This window comes from Chrysochloris asiatica, unplaced genomic scaffold (assembly GCF_000296735.1).
Source record: "Chrysochloris asiatica unplaced genomic scaffold, ChrAsi1.0 scaffold00042, whole genome shotgun sequence".
NCBI lineage: Eukaryota > Metazoa > Chordata > Mammalia > Afrosoricida > Chrysochloridae > Chrysochloris > Chrysochloris asiatica.
The window spans coordinates 7,790,206-7,806,672 of record NW_006408560.1 but is presented as its reverse complement, the minus strand read 5'-3'; the positions used below and the strand labels follow the sequence as shown (position 1 = coordinate 7,806,672).

At 39.3% G+C, this 16,467-nt stretch overlaps 1 protein-coding gene across 1 annotated transcript in view; it reads right to left on the bottom strand.

Moving 5' to 3' along the window:
* Positions 1-16,467, bottom strand: part of PRUNE (prune exopolyphosphatase) — a 33,055-nt gene that overhangs the window by 8,899 nt on the left and 7,689 nt on the right. Inside the window, exons 2-6 of the mRNA XM_006861704.1 lie at positions 12,869-12,961; positions 11,916-12,118; positions 9,830-10,014; positions 9,176-9,334; positions 8,292-8,386 (exon numbers count right to left, since the gene is read on the bottom strand). Coding sequence (XP_006861766.1) covers positions 8,292-8,386; positions 9,176-9,334; positions 9,830-10,014; positions 11,916-12,118; positions 12,869-12,961 — 735 coding nt within the window. The remainder of the gene's footprint in view (positions 1-8,291; positions 8,387-9,175; positions 9,335-9,829; positions 10,015-11,915; positions 12,119-12,868; positions 12,962-16,467) is intronic.

The following is a 16,467-nucleotide window of genomic DNA, read 5'->3' as shown; positions in this document are numbered from 1 at the left end:
ACGGAAAAAAAAAAAAAAAGATGTGCAGCAATTGGAAATCTGCTGCAAAAGATCTCTTTAAAGTTTTAGAGACAAAGATGTTACTTTGAGGACTAAGGTGTGTGTGGCATGGTATTAACAGCCTCACATGCATATGAAAGCTGAACAATGAATAAGGAAGATCTGAGAATTGATGCATTTGAATTATGGTCTAAATAAAGAATACCAAAAATACCATGGACTTCCAGATGAACAACAAATCTGTCTTGAAAGAAGTACAGCCAGAATGCTCCTTAGAACCAAGGATGGCAAGACTTATCTCACATACTTTGGACATGTCCTCAGAAGGGACCAGGCCCTGGAAAAGTACAACATGCTTGGTAAAGTAGAGGGTCAATGAAAAAAACGATGATGAGATGGACTGACACATTGGGTGCATCAACAGGCTCTAACAGAACTATTGTGAAAATGGCAAAGGACTGGGAAGTTGTTATGTTGTGTATATGGTTGCTATGAGTCAGAGTCAACTCATGGCATATAACAATAATATTTACTCCATGGTATCTACGTACTGGGAGGCAGTGTGGTAGAATGGAGAGAACACAGGCTTTGGTTTCAGACAGAATGGTTTAAAGTCAGTTCCATTACCTATTAACTAGGAGGGGGCTTCAAAAAGTTTGTGGAAATATGGAAATGAAGTCCCCTAAGATGATCAATGAGTTCTGCTAATCTCCCTAGACTTTAGCTTCCCATCTGTAAGATAAGTATAAAGAATTTACCAAACAATGATTGTGTTAAGAATTAAAAATGATAACGTGTATAAAATGTCAGGCACTGCACTAGTCTCCAGCTCTTGCAATCAAACCCTCTAAGTCTTTGCCTTGGGGACATTTTATTCTAAAACAGGACAAATGTTGCATACAAATTAGAATAGACCAATGCAGCCTTGGCTTTCCCTCTTTGCCATTCTATACTCTTGCCCGAAATCTAGTGCACTTTATCCTTGGCATTTCTACGCTATCATTTTGCACTGTGGTTCCGGGACTTGGCAAGCTTTTTTATGTTCTTATGTTTGTTTCCCAAACTAGGTTATGAGAATCTCTAGGGATGATATTTTATTTTTCTATAGTATTTAGAGGAAAGCTGTGGATTGTCTTTATGACATTCCCAGCTTTCAATCTCCAGTTTCTGGTTCAATTGTTTTTATTGTTTTAAGTGTTTAGGGTTTCTAAGGAGCAGCTGGTGGGTTTAAACTGCTGAGCTTGTAGTTCACAGTTCAGTGCTGATCCAACAGCGCCACACCAGGAATCCAATAGAAGGCAAAACAAGTTTATTTTTTGTTGTTTTTCTGATAACTCTTTTTTTAAAAAAAATAAACTTTTCTTTTTTGTGATAAAATATGAGGTTAAGTTAAAAAGTATTGCTGTAAAATCATAGAAACCATTATTAAATAAAAGTATAAAATTATGAAGCTATCGACATGTCCTCCATCTCGATCTATCCACTTTTGAAGATGGTGTTTCCATCTCACTAACCCTTCCCTGAAGAATTCTACATTCTTCAATTTACAACAAGTTAAAATGGTAGCTTTTGGCATCTTTGAGGGATTCAAACTGTGTTCCTTTTAGATGTTCTTTGAGTTTGGCGGACAAAAAGAAATTTGGAGAGGCAAGATGAGGGCTGTAAGGTGGATGGGGTAAGGCTTCCCAACAAAATTCTCGTAGGACAGCAAAGAATGAGCAGGCATATTGTTGTGATGGAAAAAATTCCTCAGTGTAAGTTTCTTGGCCTCTTTCTCACCAATGCAGTTTTCCATTTCCTAAACACTTCAGAACAAGTCCCCATGACCTTCCTATATCCTTCAAGAACATCTATCATGATTACCACTTTGGAATCCCAAAAACCAGTTGCCATAACTATCTTAGTTGATCTCTCTGCCTTGGATTTAACTGGCCCAGTAGATCTGCTTGACTGGACCTTGCTCTCTGGATTATATTGGTAAATTCAAGACTCCGTCACAGCTACGATTCATTCCATAAAATTTCTTTATTGGCTTAAAGAATGATAGATAAATCAGCTCTTTGAGCTAGCTGATTTTTGCCCCCTTTGGGCACCCATTGAACTGAAAGCTTGCAGAGGTCAAGATGTTTGCTTAAAATGGAAAAATGCCAAACCATGTGAGATTCCAACTTCAGTAGCTAGCTTATCAACGGCATTTCTGTGGTCTTCCACCAGTTTCTGGACTTCAGCTACAGTTTTTTTATTTGTTAAGGTTGACAGTCTTCCTCTTCCCTCTTTAGGTTCATCTCTGAAGTCTTCCTGACCTTTCTTAAAACACTTGATCTATTGAAAAATTGATATATGTGGATGGCATTCTCGTAAACTTGTTGCAAAGCTTCAATTAATTTAGGAAGACGTCCACTTGAGTTTCATCGAAAATTTGATATTAGCCCTGAGCTCAAAATAGTTTTTTTCTATGGCACAAAAAGTATCTTTTTTTTTTTTTTAAGGCACCCTAAAAACACTAGGACAAGTGTATCACTGAGAGATCTTGTCTGCAGTAACCCAGTGACCATAGAAATATGTTTACACACATGTGCAATAAAGTCATGCATGTATGAACTGGAACCATAGTAACAATACTTTTTGAATTACCTAATAAATACAACAAAATAGTCACTATTTCAAACATTTTTATGTGTATAATTCAGTAATATTAGTATCTCACCTTTTCTATTGACTAGCTGTAGCACTATGGGCAAAACTCTTAAATTCCTCTGGTTGGATATAAAAATACTACCAGCTACCCTATAAGGCTGTTGATGCCACTAAGGCAGCATTGACTCATAGTGATCCTGTGCACAACAGGAGGAAACTCTGATTGGTTCTTTTGCCACCCTCACGATTGTTTTATCTCAATGCTGTAGTCACTGAGTCATTCTATTTCATTGGGGTCCTCTTTTTTACTGACTCTAGTTTATCATGCATTATGTCCTTTTCCAGGGACTAGTCCCTCCAGATAACACGTCCAAAGTATATGAGACAAAGTATTTTGGCTGTACAGACATATTTGTTTGTTCTTCTGGAAGTCCCTGGTCCTTTCAGTTTCTTTGCCAACAATTGTAGCACCAATGTATCAATTCTTCTTTGATATTCCTTATTCAGTATCTAGCTTTCACATGCATACATAACAATTTAAAATACCAAAGCTTGGGTCAGGCACATCTTAATCCTCAAAGTGACACCTTTGCTCTTTAATACTTTACAGAGGTCTTTTGCAGCAAATTTTCCCGATGTATTATTATTTTGATTTCTTGACTGCTGCTTCCATGAGCATTGATTATAGACCCAAGTAAAATGAAATCCTTGACAACTTAAATTTTTTTATTCCATTTATCATTATGTTGTTTACTGGCTCAGTTCTGAGGAATTTTGTTGTCCATACAGTGAGTGGTAATCCATACTGAAGGCTGTATTCTTTGATGTTCATAATTAAGTGCTTGAAGTCCTCGGTCAGCAAGCAAGGTTGTGTCATCTGTATATTGCAAGTTGTTACTGAGCCTTCCTCGAATCCTGAATCCATGTTCTAATTCATATAGTCTAACTTCTCAGATTATATGCTCAGCATACAGCTTGAATAAGTATACTGAGAAGAAACAACCCTGATGTAGACCTTTCCTGATATTAAACTGCACACCTTTCCTGACTTTAAAACACACAGTATCCTTTTGTTTTGCTCGAATGACTGTCTCTTGTTGTATGTATAGGTTCCACATGAGCACAAGTGAGTGTTCTGGAATTCCCATTTATTGCAACATTATCCATAGCTTGTTATGATCCACACAGCTGAATGCCTTTGTTTAGTCAATACAATACAAATAAACATCTTTCTGCTATTCTGCTTTCAGCCAAGATCTATCTGACGTCAATAATAATAACCCTCATTCCACACTCTCTTCTGAATCCAGTTTGAATTTCTGACAACTCCCAGCTGATGCACGGCTGCAAATGTTTCTGAATTATCTAATTCCTGTAAAATTTTACTTGTGTGTGATATTAATCAAATTTTTGATCATTTCTGCATTCTGTTGGGTCACCTTTCTTTGGAATAGGCACAAATATGGATCTCTTCCAAATGGTTGGACACAGAGAGTGAGTGACTCCGATGCTGCATCAGTTTGTTGAAACATTTCAATTGGTATTCTGTCAAGTCCTTGTGACTTGTTTTCCATAATGCCTTTAGTGCAACTTGAATGTCTTCCTTTAATGCCATCAGTTCTTAATCATATACTACCTACTGAAATGACTGAATGTCAAACAATTCTTTCTGATACAGTAACTCTGTGTATTCCTTTCAACTTCTCTTGATGCTTTCTACATCATTCAATATTTTGTCCATAGAATGCTTCAAGCAAGTGGAGACTTGAATTTTTTCTTCAGTTCTTTCCTCTTGAGGAATGCTGAGCATGCTCTTCCTCTTTGGTTTTCTAACTTCAGGTTTTTGCACGTTTCATTTCACACTTTGCCTTATCAAGCTGTCCTTTAAAATTTCCTTTTTCTCCTTCTATTTATAAATAAAACATTTTATTATGTGTTGAGTGAAAATGTTTACAGAAACCATCAATTTTACATGCAGCTTTCTAGTGTTGTTGTCCCCCCTATATACCTATATATTGCTTGGTTGAAAATTGGACCATGAGGGTGAGTATCTTTCCAGGTCTGAAGGGTAGCTGAGGACCACAGTCTCAGGTTCCTCCTGTCTCTTTCTGACCAGTTTTTTCAAAGAAATAATTTTGAGTTTTGTTTCACATTTCCTCCCACCTCTATCTGGGACCTTCTATATATATATATTATTAGCTCTGGTAGCGTAATGGTTACAAGTCAGGCTGCCAACCGCAAGGTCAGCAGTTCGAAACTACCAGCCGCTCTGCGGGAGAAAGATGAGGCTTTCTGCTCCCGTAAAGATTTACAGCCTCAGAAACACTGTACAGGGTCGCTATGGGTCGGAACCGACTCAACGGCACACAACAACATATATATATATATATATATATATATATATATATATATATATATGTACACTTTGGGGATTGACTTTAACAAGATGCCCTGTAAGGCTCTAATATACATATTTTTGACTGACCTGTATTATTTAAGTGGTTAGATGATTCTGCCTTTTTAGAGTAAGAATGGTATCTGTTAATGTTAAGAAACACTGGTATTAGTTAACTCCTTTGTAGACATAAATTTCTACCGAAATGTTCTTTGCACTGTGACAGAGAGAGATCCCTTTTTCATTCATCTAGTTTCAGAAAGTATTATTCAGAAGCATGAGGAAGATTTGAAAAGCTCTCAGTCCTCAGTAAGATGGAGAGGCTGGAGCAATTTTCAGGTTTAATAAGCCCACAGTTAATATCAATATGAGTTTGTGACTGCTTGATAGCATTGTGTGTTTCTTTTTCAGCACCATTATTTAGGCTCCATTTTGTCTGACAGACAGCACTATACATTGTATTATCTCTTCCTTTCCAAAAATTAGCCTTCTGTGTTGATGGCAAAAATGTACTTTAATTATTTCCATACAACGGGAGGAAAAGGGCTAATACTACTTAGCCTTAAGTGTTTCTGGCATTGTTTAAATGTATTTTCTGTAACATAAACATATTTGGAGTGTTTTTCTTTTTCCCTTATAAATTGTAATTCCTGGAATATTGCTGCTTTTAAGTGTCCTGGCTAAATTATATGATCTAACAATTGAATATTGTAAATATACTTGTCTTACCTCTCAATAAAAGGGTACTTTTCAAAAAAATAAAAAAGAAAGAATGGGTGTTGGCCTCATAACATGGATGAACCTGGAGGGCATTATGCTGAGTGAAATTAGTTAATCACAAAAGGACAAATACCGTATAAGACCATTATTGTAGAAGTTTAAGAAAAGGTTTCCATGCTAAAAGAAACATTCTTTAATGGTTACCAGGGATGGGAGGAAGGGAAGAGTAATTCACAGGCTAGAGGGTAGACACATGTTAGCTCAGGTGACAGGGAGGGCCATATACAAGGAGCGGGTGGACAATACACAAGAAGAGGAAGGGTGGAAGATGAACAATGAAGATAGAGGAAGAGAGAGGTATGCATGGGCTAAATGGGATAGAGGTAAATGGTGATTTATACACAACCTTGAAACAACAGTATTCTGTGAGTAGATACATGGATCGAGACATAGTCTGAGTGGGTAAAGGAGGGGGAAAATGTTTATGTGCTCGACAGTTTTGTGGATATTGGTTTCCATTGCCTTCTATTGTGAAATAGACCTTTATATGTGATAGAAATGAAGATTGGGAATTCTGATGACAAAAAGCTTGGAAGCCCATCTTCAGCCTATAACTGATTGGATTTGCTGAAAGAGGAATTAAAATGTGCCCAGGCTTAACAGGAAATAGGCTTTCTGGGGCTTAGTGGAATCCTGAGCCTCACTCAGAATCTTCAGAGTTGGGATATTCCCACTTGGTAAGACATGCTGGGAGAACAGAAGATTCTTCTTGAAAGAAAGACCTACAGATAAAAAGCAGACTGGTTGGCAGTATGAATATTAAGCAAGTTGTTTGCTTTAGAGGCATTAAGGCAAGAAAAGTCAGCCCACCAGTGAAAACCCCCTCCTAGGACTGAAACTCAAAGGGAATCTGTGAGCAGTCTAATATGCTTGCTGGTGACCACCTGGGTCTACTTGTGAGTGGAAGTGGGGAAAATACAGCAGTGAAGAAGCCATGGGCTGAGTCTGGACATGTTCCATTGATACTTGTTGACCTTGAGATGAAAGAGAGAAAAGGAAAGGTTGGCTGGTTTGAAGTTTAGGGAGCTATATGAACTCTTGAGCCCATGGGAACTGATCTAGCCACTGGGGGCTAGAACTGAGAGAAAAGCAGCTAGCTGGTCTCAAGTGTAGGGAGATGTGTGTGGACCCCCAGACTTACAGCTAGTACCCATTTGACCTAGCTTGGATGACTAGCTGACCAGAACTTGACCAGATGACAATAAAGATGACTGATCCTGTGAGCAAGTGTAAATTGCTACAATGTGATGAATTAGACCTTTGCTATGAATGCAGTTGCTCAAAATTTCAACCAGGATGGAAGGGCTCTTCATATCAAGGAATAAATTCATTTTCTAAGTGCACTGGGATGATAGGGACAGGCAATCTAGATACTGACTATCAAAAATAGGGGGCTATAAAGGCACAAAGTAAGGAGCTCTAGTAGCATAGTGGTTACAAATCGGGCTGCGAACCGCAAGGGCAGCAGTTCGAAACTATCAGCTGTTCTGCGGGAGAAAGATAAGGCTTTCTGCTCCCGTAAAGATTTACAGCCTCAGAAACCCTGTACAGGGTCGCTATGAATCGGAATCGACTCCATGGTATATAACAACAACAACAGCACAAAGTGGCTGGCTTACAAGCTTTCATGAGTATGCTGTTTCAGAATGAGGCAGGTAAGGTAGAATCCCCACTGAATAGATTTTTTCTTCTCCAATGGATCTGGTGAAAGGGGATAGGGGTCATGATGATGATAGGATTTCATGATTTAATTGTAACTGTCAGGAGGAACAATTGTGATTGTCACAACTGTAATTGTGGAAGATGTGTAAATAAAAGGGGGAAATAGTTAATCTTTCATTTCAGGAACAGATAATCCCATGACCATCAAGAAGGAAGAGCATGAGTGGAATGTAAGATCCCTCCTTAGAAAAGCAGCAACAGCAGAGTTGGTGGCAGAGGTGGTAGCATGGAAAGACACAGCAGCAGCAGGTTCTAGGCCCATGGACTGAGCAAGGCTGTGTGCCTGCAGGTAGGAGGTTGGCTTGCAGAATATGCCCTTAGGACATTTAAGTGAATATATAATTTTATTTTTGTATGTGTGCATCAAATATTTTTGCTTTGTTCATTTGTGAAATATATCATGTAAAAGGGAAGCCACAGAGAAGAAGTAGGAGAACTGTGGTTGCAGGGAGGAGATTATAATCACTGAGGTGAAACAAAGCATATAATTTGTTGAATGCAACACTGATGATCTTGTTTGTTAACCTTCACTCAATTCATAATAAAAAGTTAAAACAAGCAAAGTGGAGGTAGGGAAACCAGTATGGAGGCTATTAAAATAGTACAGACAAGAGGTGACAGACTGCGGCAGTTACAGTGGAGATGCTGAAAAGTAGATAAAATATATTTTAGAGGTCAGCCAACAGGATTTGTTGATACACTGAGTATAATTTGGAATGAGGGACAAGGATATATACGTAATTGGATGATTTCTTACCTCCAAATCCATATATATTGCACTAATTGCCACCTTGGTGCCTTGTCTATAGATGGTCTTCTGGTCTTTTCTCAGCATCTGCTCGGTGGTCAGTCCTAGAAAGTAGATATAAGATTAGGAATCAAACAGGAGAGCCCACAACATGGAGACTAAGAAGCTGGGGATACCAAGATGTGTCACAGAGTAGGTAAAACAATGGCTTGTGAATATAATCACATAATCACAAAGCACATTAAGTAATTAAGTCACAATAGTTATCTTTAAAGAAAAGGACTTTGGAGAGAGAGTAAAAGGAAGAGATGTTTTTACTTTTGCCCCTGTTTAACTTATTTAATGTCTATATCTATATAAGCTTTTTTTTTTTTAATGTCAACAGATGGTAGCTGTGTAGAAATTTATGGAAGATTATTTTCTTCTCTTCTTTTTTCTTTTATATGTTGTTGTTGTTAAGTGTAGCCAAGTTGGTTCCAGCTCATAATAGTCCTGTATAGAGTTTCTGAGGAATGGGATTAGTGGGGTTGAACCACCAACCTTGTGGTTAGCAGTCCAGTGCCTATGCTAGAGCACCACACCAGGACACCTATCTTTTATATGCCTGGTCTAAATGTTTCTTGTGCCTTTATAACCAATTACTTTGATCTCACTCTGATAATTTAGTATTTCCTCAGTATATTTTATTTGTATGTCTAATAGTCTCTGATTATAGTGAAAACCTCTGAGATTCTTAATATATTCCTCCTTATTGCACTCCAGAGCCTAGACAGGACAATCCAGTAAATGATAGGTTAGTATGATCAGACTCACATACTCTGAAATTGTTTTGATGATGTTCAAGAATTTAATGAAAAGACTTGCCCACCTGTTTTCATTTTAACATTCCATACCTGATACATCGAACTTTGCCTTCTGCAGGGCATCAAAGATGTCATTTCTATTGGACAGATCTGGGAAAAGAACCTCCAGTTTCTTCACGTATTTGTTGTCCTTTGGGGTTGCTTTTCCAATTTTAAGATCCATGTTGACACAGTCTAGAATGATGGTTCCTATGAAGAAGGGAGATGCAGAAATCAGATCCTGTGGTCCTTTACTCAATCACTACAACACAAACTACCCTCAAAACAAATGGACACAGTACAAAGGAGATTGTATAGAAAACTCACTGAAAACAAAATAAAAAACTGGGAATGACTGTGTCCTGAACAAAAACTCCCAAATCCAAACAAGAATGTAGGCAGGGAAGTGGAGGAAAGGTGGAAAGGAAGCTTGAGTATTTCAATCTTTGAAGATTTCTTCACCCAGTAAGAGAGACAGTCTCTTTTCAATAGACCACATTCTATCAAAAAATCTTAATAATTTGGAAGAGACAAGCTAGTCCAAGGTCTAATTGCTCTCTGAAGGAATCTCATCCTTTGGTATAGGCTGAAGGGCTTGAAAAGGTATGCTCATGCTGGAAAAGTCTAGACTTTTCTACTATCCATCCCTCTTTTCTAATAGTAATCCAGGAACTAGTCAAGTCCCAACCCCAAAGTCACCCTCACCATGCAGAAGGGCTGCAGTTTGCCTGTCCAAGATCTCTGGTGCCCCCTGCAGGATTCTTTCAGTCACCAGGGTAGCACAGGACCCCACAAGTTCAACTGAAACATGGCAGGAAGGGCAGTGTTTCTGCTCGATGGGCCGATGGTCTAGCACCTCTGTGACTGCTTCCACTAGGGCGGCATCACTTCTGTTGGGAGGAAGAGGAAGGGCAGGAGAGAAGAGAGAAAGAAAGATAGGTTGGACACTCCAGTAGCTTCTGACCAATCTTCCACATGAAGGAAAATGCAGACATCTTAGGCAAACACATAGACACATCTACCTCTTAATTTTTAATGTTATAATGTAAGTCACTTTTAAGCAGTACATAAGTGAATTTGGTGAAGTATCTACTGCAAAATTTAGTCTCAAACTGTATTCTCTTGATACCCAACATCTTAAATCTCTCCAGTCTCCTCTATCCACAGAATTCCCAAACTTCAAGCAAGTTATCAGGTCCTCATTTTCCATTCCTATATACTCCCTCCTTTGCAACCCTCTGCCACTATCTTATTCCAACCCTCATTGTATATTAATTGTTGCTACTGTTGTTGTTAAGTACCACGGAGTCGGTTCTGACTCATAGTGAGCCTGTATAGGGTTACCAAGGCTGCGAATCTTTGCAGAAACAGCCCCATTTTTCTCCCGTGGAGCGGCTGGTGGGCTCAAACTGCTGACCTTGTAGTTCGCAGTCCACTGCTTATCGTATGGAGCCATGATGCTATTCTAACGGTCTCTTAAACAATTACCTGCTTCCAGTCTTAGGCCCTCTAAAATGGTCTTCCACAAAGCTACCTCAGTAGTCATTTGAAAATGCAAATTTGATTGTTAGAACCCTGAATACATAATAATTAAAAGTAACACCCCAATGTCCTAGAATAAAGTCCAATCTCCTTAGCAGAGCCTGTAAGCCCTCCATGATCTGCCCTGCCTACCTTTCTAGTCTTATCCCTCACATTTTCTGCTCCAGCCATGCAAAACAAATTCCAGTTCACCTAACTCACCAGGCTATTTCATGCTTGGCTGCTTTTGCTTATATTAATCATTCCCTCTGCCTGGAACACCTTTCCTAACTACCTTCCCTCCTCCAGTCACTAAGTGAACGCCTAGATTTCTTACAGGAAGGACTCAGATCAAGGGTCAGCTCTGCTGGGAAGCCTTCTACCCCCTTCTGGTATAATGAACAACTCCATCCTTTGTGCACCTACTATTGTCTGTCCCCTAGAATGACAGTTATCACTCACCATGATCACTTACTTAGCTGTTGGTGATAAAGATTCTGTCTCACCTTTATCCTCTAAAGAAAAGTTTATTAATGAGTGAATGAATGGATGGTCTAATGTACTTATGTTGCCCTCTGCCAATGTTCCACTAAATTCCACAGTTTATTCCAAGAAAAATACACATTTTTAATATTAACAGGGGCCAGGCAGACTTAGGAAAATATTGTACTAATTAATGTTACTTTTTTGTCAGGTCTTTCCAGTCCTAAATAAGTGATGGAATTAATATAAGTATGCACATATGTTATAGACTCTCCATACACATTATTTTGAAGTCACCAAGAGTTTAAGTAGACAATGTTTTTCTTAACTTTTCAAAAATTAAAGAGTTGCAACTCATATTCAAAGATTTCTATTAAAAATAATGATAGCAAAAGTAGATTGAAATGATTTCTGAATTCTCCGTTAGTTTGAACTCTCCATGTTTCTATTTATTATTTTTATTACAACTAGAGACCTGACAAGGCTTTCTGTTGATTTTCTGTATCTGATATAACCCACCAATTATAATCAGTCTCTGGTCCTCTATGAGCAAAAATGCTTCCCTCTTCCCAGATGGGAAGAGTGCTAGTGCACTGTGGGACTGCAACCAATGTCATGAAACAAAACGCAGGCAAATTATTGAAAGAAAAACTAATCTTCTGTCTTAATTTTCACCCAAATCATAATAAGAAGTTAAAATTGTTTTTTCTCTTCCTTTCCCTATATCTAACTCATCAGAGTCCAGCATGACACATGAGAACCATCAACTTAACTTCCTTCCACTTACTTAGGTAAGACATGATGGTCAACAAGGATGAGGGTTAGTTGGCCAGCCTGGTGCAGTGCATGGAGGTCAATTTCATCCCGGAAAATCAGGATGGACTCTGGGATGTGAACTTTCTGAAGAAAGAAGACGATATCACCTCGCAGAGGTAGCTCACAACGTTTTATATTTAAAACTGGCACAAAGATCTCCTCAGTCTCAGTTGTCTAGATAGAAAAATGAGAAGAAGGTATTGTGATGTTTTGGAAAAAATAACAAGACTATTGGAACCAAGGAAGCCATGGATCTTGGGCAACCTACTGTTTTTCTCAAAGTCATAATTACCCAGGCTACAAAATTGAGAAGTACCATTTTTTGCCCTTCACTCTTCTTAGGAGTAACATGTTGTTGTTGTTGTTAAGTGCCATCGAGTCGGTTTCGACCCATAGCGACCCTGTACAGGGTTTCCGCAGGTGTAAATCTTTACAGGAGTAGAAAGCCTCATCTTTCTCCCGCGGAGCGGCTGGTAGTTTCGAACCACTGACCTTAAGGTTCGCAGCCCGATTCGTAACCACTACGCTACCAGAGCTCCTCTAGGAGTAACATAAGGGCCAACAAATAATAGTTGGAAAAGACCTAGTTCTAGATGCTGCAGAAAAATAGTTCTGAGTCCTTAAGAGCCGACCCAAACTGGAGGAACACACACTGGATCACTGATACTTATAAGGACCTCAATAATACACTGAACACTGCCTTATGGTTTATAAATCCTTTGAGATACATGTATTCATTTGAGCCTCACAACAACACTGTGGAATAGTACCATATTAGATTTGATGACTGGTGACATGAGACTCAGCAAACTTAAGGGATTCAATTTATCCAAGGCTAAACACTGGTCTTTCCAGTCCGAAATAAAAGTTGGGTTTTGAATCCAAATCTTTGCATTCTAAGGGATTCTGTTCCTAGGTACTCACCTTTGCCAGGTAAAAAGCCAGAGCAAGAGCAGACACCATGGAGTCCAGGTCACAGGCTTCATTGCCCAGTACAACATGTAGAGGTCGAGACTCCTGGGAGAAAGAAGAATGAAATGCTTACAAAAGCATCTTTATGGAAGAACAAGGCAGATGGGAAAGCAATTAGGTAGGTTTGCATGGGCCAAGTAGGGCAGAGGTAAATAATGATGTATGCATAACCTTGGAACAACAGGGCTCTGAGATACAGGGATTAAGACATGGTTGGAATGGGCAAAATAATGTTAAGATGCTTGGCTGTCTTTTGAATCTTGGTTTCCCTGGCATAAAATAGACACTTAAGGTGGAGAGAAAGGAATAGCCAGAAATATCACCATAGAAAGCTTGTAAGTCTGTCTTCTGCCTATAACTGATTGGAATAGTTAAAATGGGGCTACAACATGCCCAGTGAAAGAGGCTTCCTGCAGAGCCTCTGCATTACATAACACCATAGGTGGAATCCTGAACCCCATCTAGAATCCTCTGAGGTGGGAAATCTCCACTTAAAAGGACAAGCAAACCAGCCTGGAAGTGCCAGAAGAACAAAAGATACTTCTTGAAAGAAAGACCAACAGGAAAAACACAAAACAATAACGGAAGTCTGATTACTACAAGAACAAGCAAGTTGCATGCCCAGGAGACATCAAGGCAAGTGATGGGCTCCCCTCAGTGTAAACTACCTTCCAAGACTAAGACTTAATGGAATACACGCTTTGATTGGTGACCATGTTCGTCACTGATAATGGGAAGTGAGGGAAAAACAGCAATGAAACTGCAAGCTAAGCCCTACAATAGACTCCTGTGAACCTGGGTAGAGACCTGGTTGGCCAGCAGTGTGGTAAGACCTGGGGACTCTTGGGCCCAGAGTCAGTGACATGGCCACAGAGGACTAGAGTGGAGAGTGAAGTGTACAGCTGATAAGAAGAGAGGGCATATGCAGAAAAATACCCACACTTGCAGATAATACCCACTTGACCTGGCTTCAATGAGTGGATGATTAGAGCTCAACTAGAAGAAGAGTGAAGAGGAAAAAAAGAGTAATCTGATACAATTTGATGAATTTGACCTATGGATGCAGTAGCTCAAAAGGAACAAATCTTTATAGCGAGGATCATTACCACCCCTTCCATACACAAAGTAGACAGGAATGGGCAACTTAGATATTGGCTACCCAAAATGGGGGGCTACAAAGGCAAGAAGTGACTGGCTTACAAGCTTTCAAGAGGGAACCTAGATTCAGAGGGTGTGGAGGAAGATAGAATCTCCACTAAGTAGTATCCAATCTGTCTGGGCGGGGCTGATGAAAAGATATGGGGATAGGACTCTTGTGGTGCAATAGTGAATAACTGTTATCAGGACTGACTGTGAGGGTTGGAAATGTAACGATTATTTTGTAGCAAAAGAGGGGGAGTGACTGACTTTGAAGTCTAGGAGCGGAGGTCCCTGGAACCATCAAGGGAGAAAAGCGGAGTGTGGGATCCTACCCAGAGAAACAGTGACGCCAGAGATGGAGACTGTAGAACCAGAGAGGGAGAGGGGCTGTGTACTTAGGACCTGGGGGGCAGGCTTGCAGGGTGTACCCTTTGGTTGGTTGATGATGCATGGAGGGGATTGTAACCATGGCAATGAAATTATATACGACAGGATGAATGTAAAGCTAATGTTCTTCCATGTAAACTATGACATAATTTACAATAAAACATTAAAAAAAAAAAAAAAAACACCAAAAAGCATCTTTACCCATCTCTGTTCACTTTTATACCCATGGAAGGATTCACACCCATCATTGATCTTCCGGGAGAAGATAGGTCAGAGAAACTCATGGGTCCTCAGTTTATGGATGAGGATATTAGCAGAGAGGACATAAACAGCTTAGCTAAGTCACATGCTCGGTGGGAAAGTGTTCTTTCCTATTTGATGTTACTGTTATTAAGTGCCGTCAAGTTGTTTTTGACTTATCACAACCCTGTATATGGTTTCCAAGGAGCAGCTGGTTAGTTTGAACTACCTTGTGGCTAGCAGTCCAGTGCTTACTCTATAGTGCCAAACCAGCACTCTACTATTATATCTTTCGTATTATATTTCTTTAAATCCTAACTTACAGAAGAACCAACACCAAATCCACTGCCATCAAGTGGATTCCGACTCATAACGACCCTATATAGCATAGAGCACAGTCCTGGTGTGACACTTCAGGATAATGCACTGGACCACAAGTTCAGTGTGAACCACAATATTGGCAGTTCAAACTCACCAGCCTCTCCTTGGGCACCCTATGAGTTGGAACTGACGGAACTTAACAACAACAACACAGGATAGAGTAGAACTGTTCTTTCAGCATTCTGAGACTGTGCATCTTTATAGGGGTTGATAGCTTCATCTTTCTCCTGTGAAGTGGCTGATGGGATTGAAATAATGTCTTTGTGGTCAGTAGACCAATGCTTAGCCCACATGGCCATCAGGGCTCCTTTACAAAAGAACAGTTTTTTTCAGTGGACACCTGAAGAGAAGTCAAAGGTAGAGCACTTTGGGTAGGTGATTTGTTAATGCCACACTCTTGGACATATACTCTGGCTTTTCCCATTCTTCAAACAGGGAAGAATCCTTACCCTTCTAAATCATGGGTATAGGGAAGAGACTTGGAGCAAAAAGGTGAAAATTACGACCTAGCCAATCATTCAGTTGCCCATGAAAACTCTCCCTACCCTGAGAAGCATCAACAATAACCAGGCATTGCCAATACCTCTCATAACCCAAGAAACGGACACTTTGCCCAGCAGGTTCAGCGTAAAGGGAAGAGACAATCACAGTTGCTGCTGCAATTTTTATTTTGAAAACTTTGAAAGGTCCAGATGCTGATGAGATCTCTGAGGAGGGAGGAATACCTTCTGCTATGATTAGACTTGTTCCCTTGAATCTTTCTGATTATCAGAGTATTTACAGAAAACAAACAAACAAACACAAATAAACAAACACTAAAGCCTGTAGTGTCCACAGTAGCATATTCAGAGCTTGTTTCACTTTTAAACACTTATCCAGTATACCAGGTACTGTTTTAATATTTTTACATGCTAATCATTTAGTCCTCAAAACCACTCAATAAGGTAGGTACTTTAAGAATTATTATTTCAATTATTCAATGGATATTGGGTAGACTCCATGTTAACTTGGATGTCAGGGAAGACAATATACAACAAGAAGTAAGTTAGCAGAAGAAAGATGAAGGTAGCGGATAACACAGGGAGGAATGCAAGCGTTAATATGAATAGCGGTAAATACTGTTAACTGATGGGTACATGGAAGAAATTATAATCACTGCAATGAAGTGTATGATTTTTTGAATGTGGGACTAATGATCTATCTGTTCTACAAACCTTCACTCAATTCACAACAAAAAGTTTAAAACACAACAAAAAAAGATTATTCTAGTCCAAGTATGAACATTTTGCTGTGTAGAATGAGATTATAAAGTTTAAGGTTGCTATGAGTTGGAACCGACTCCATGGCACATAACAACAACAAATGGCTTGGGTTAGTGTACAAGCACTCTCTTAAAAAAAAAA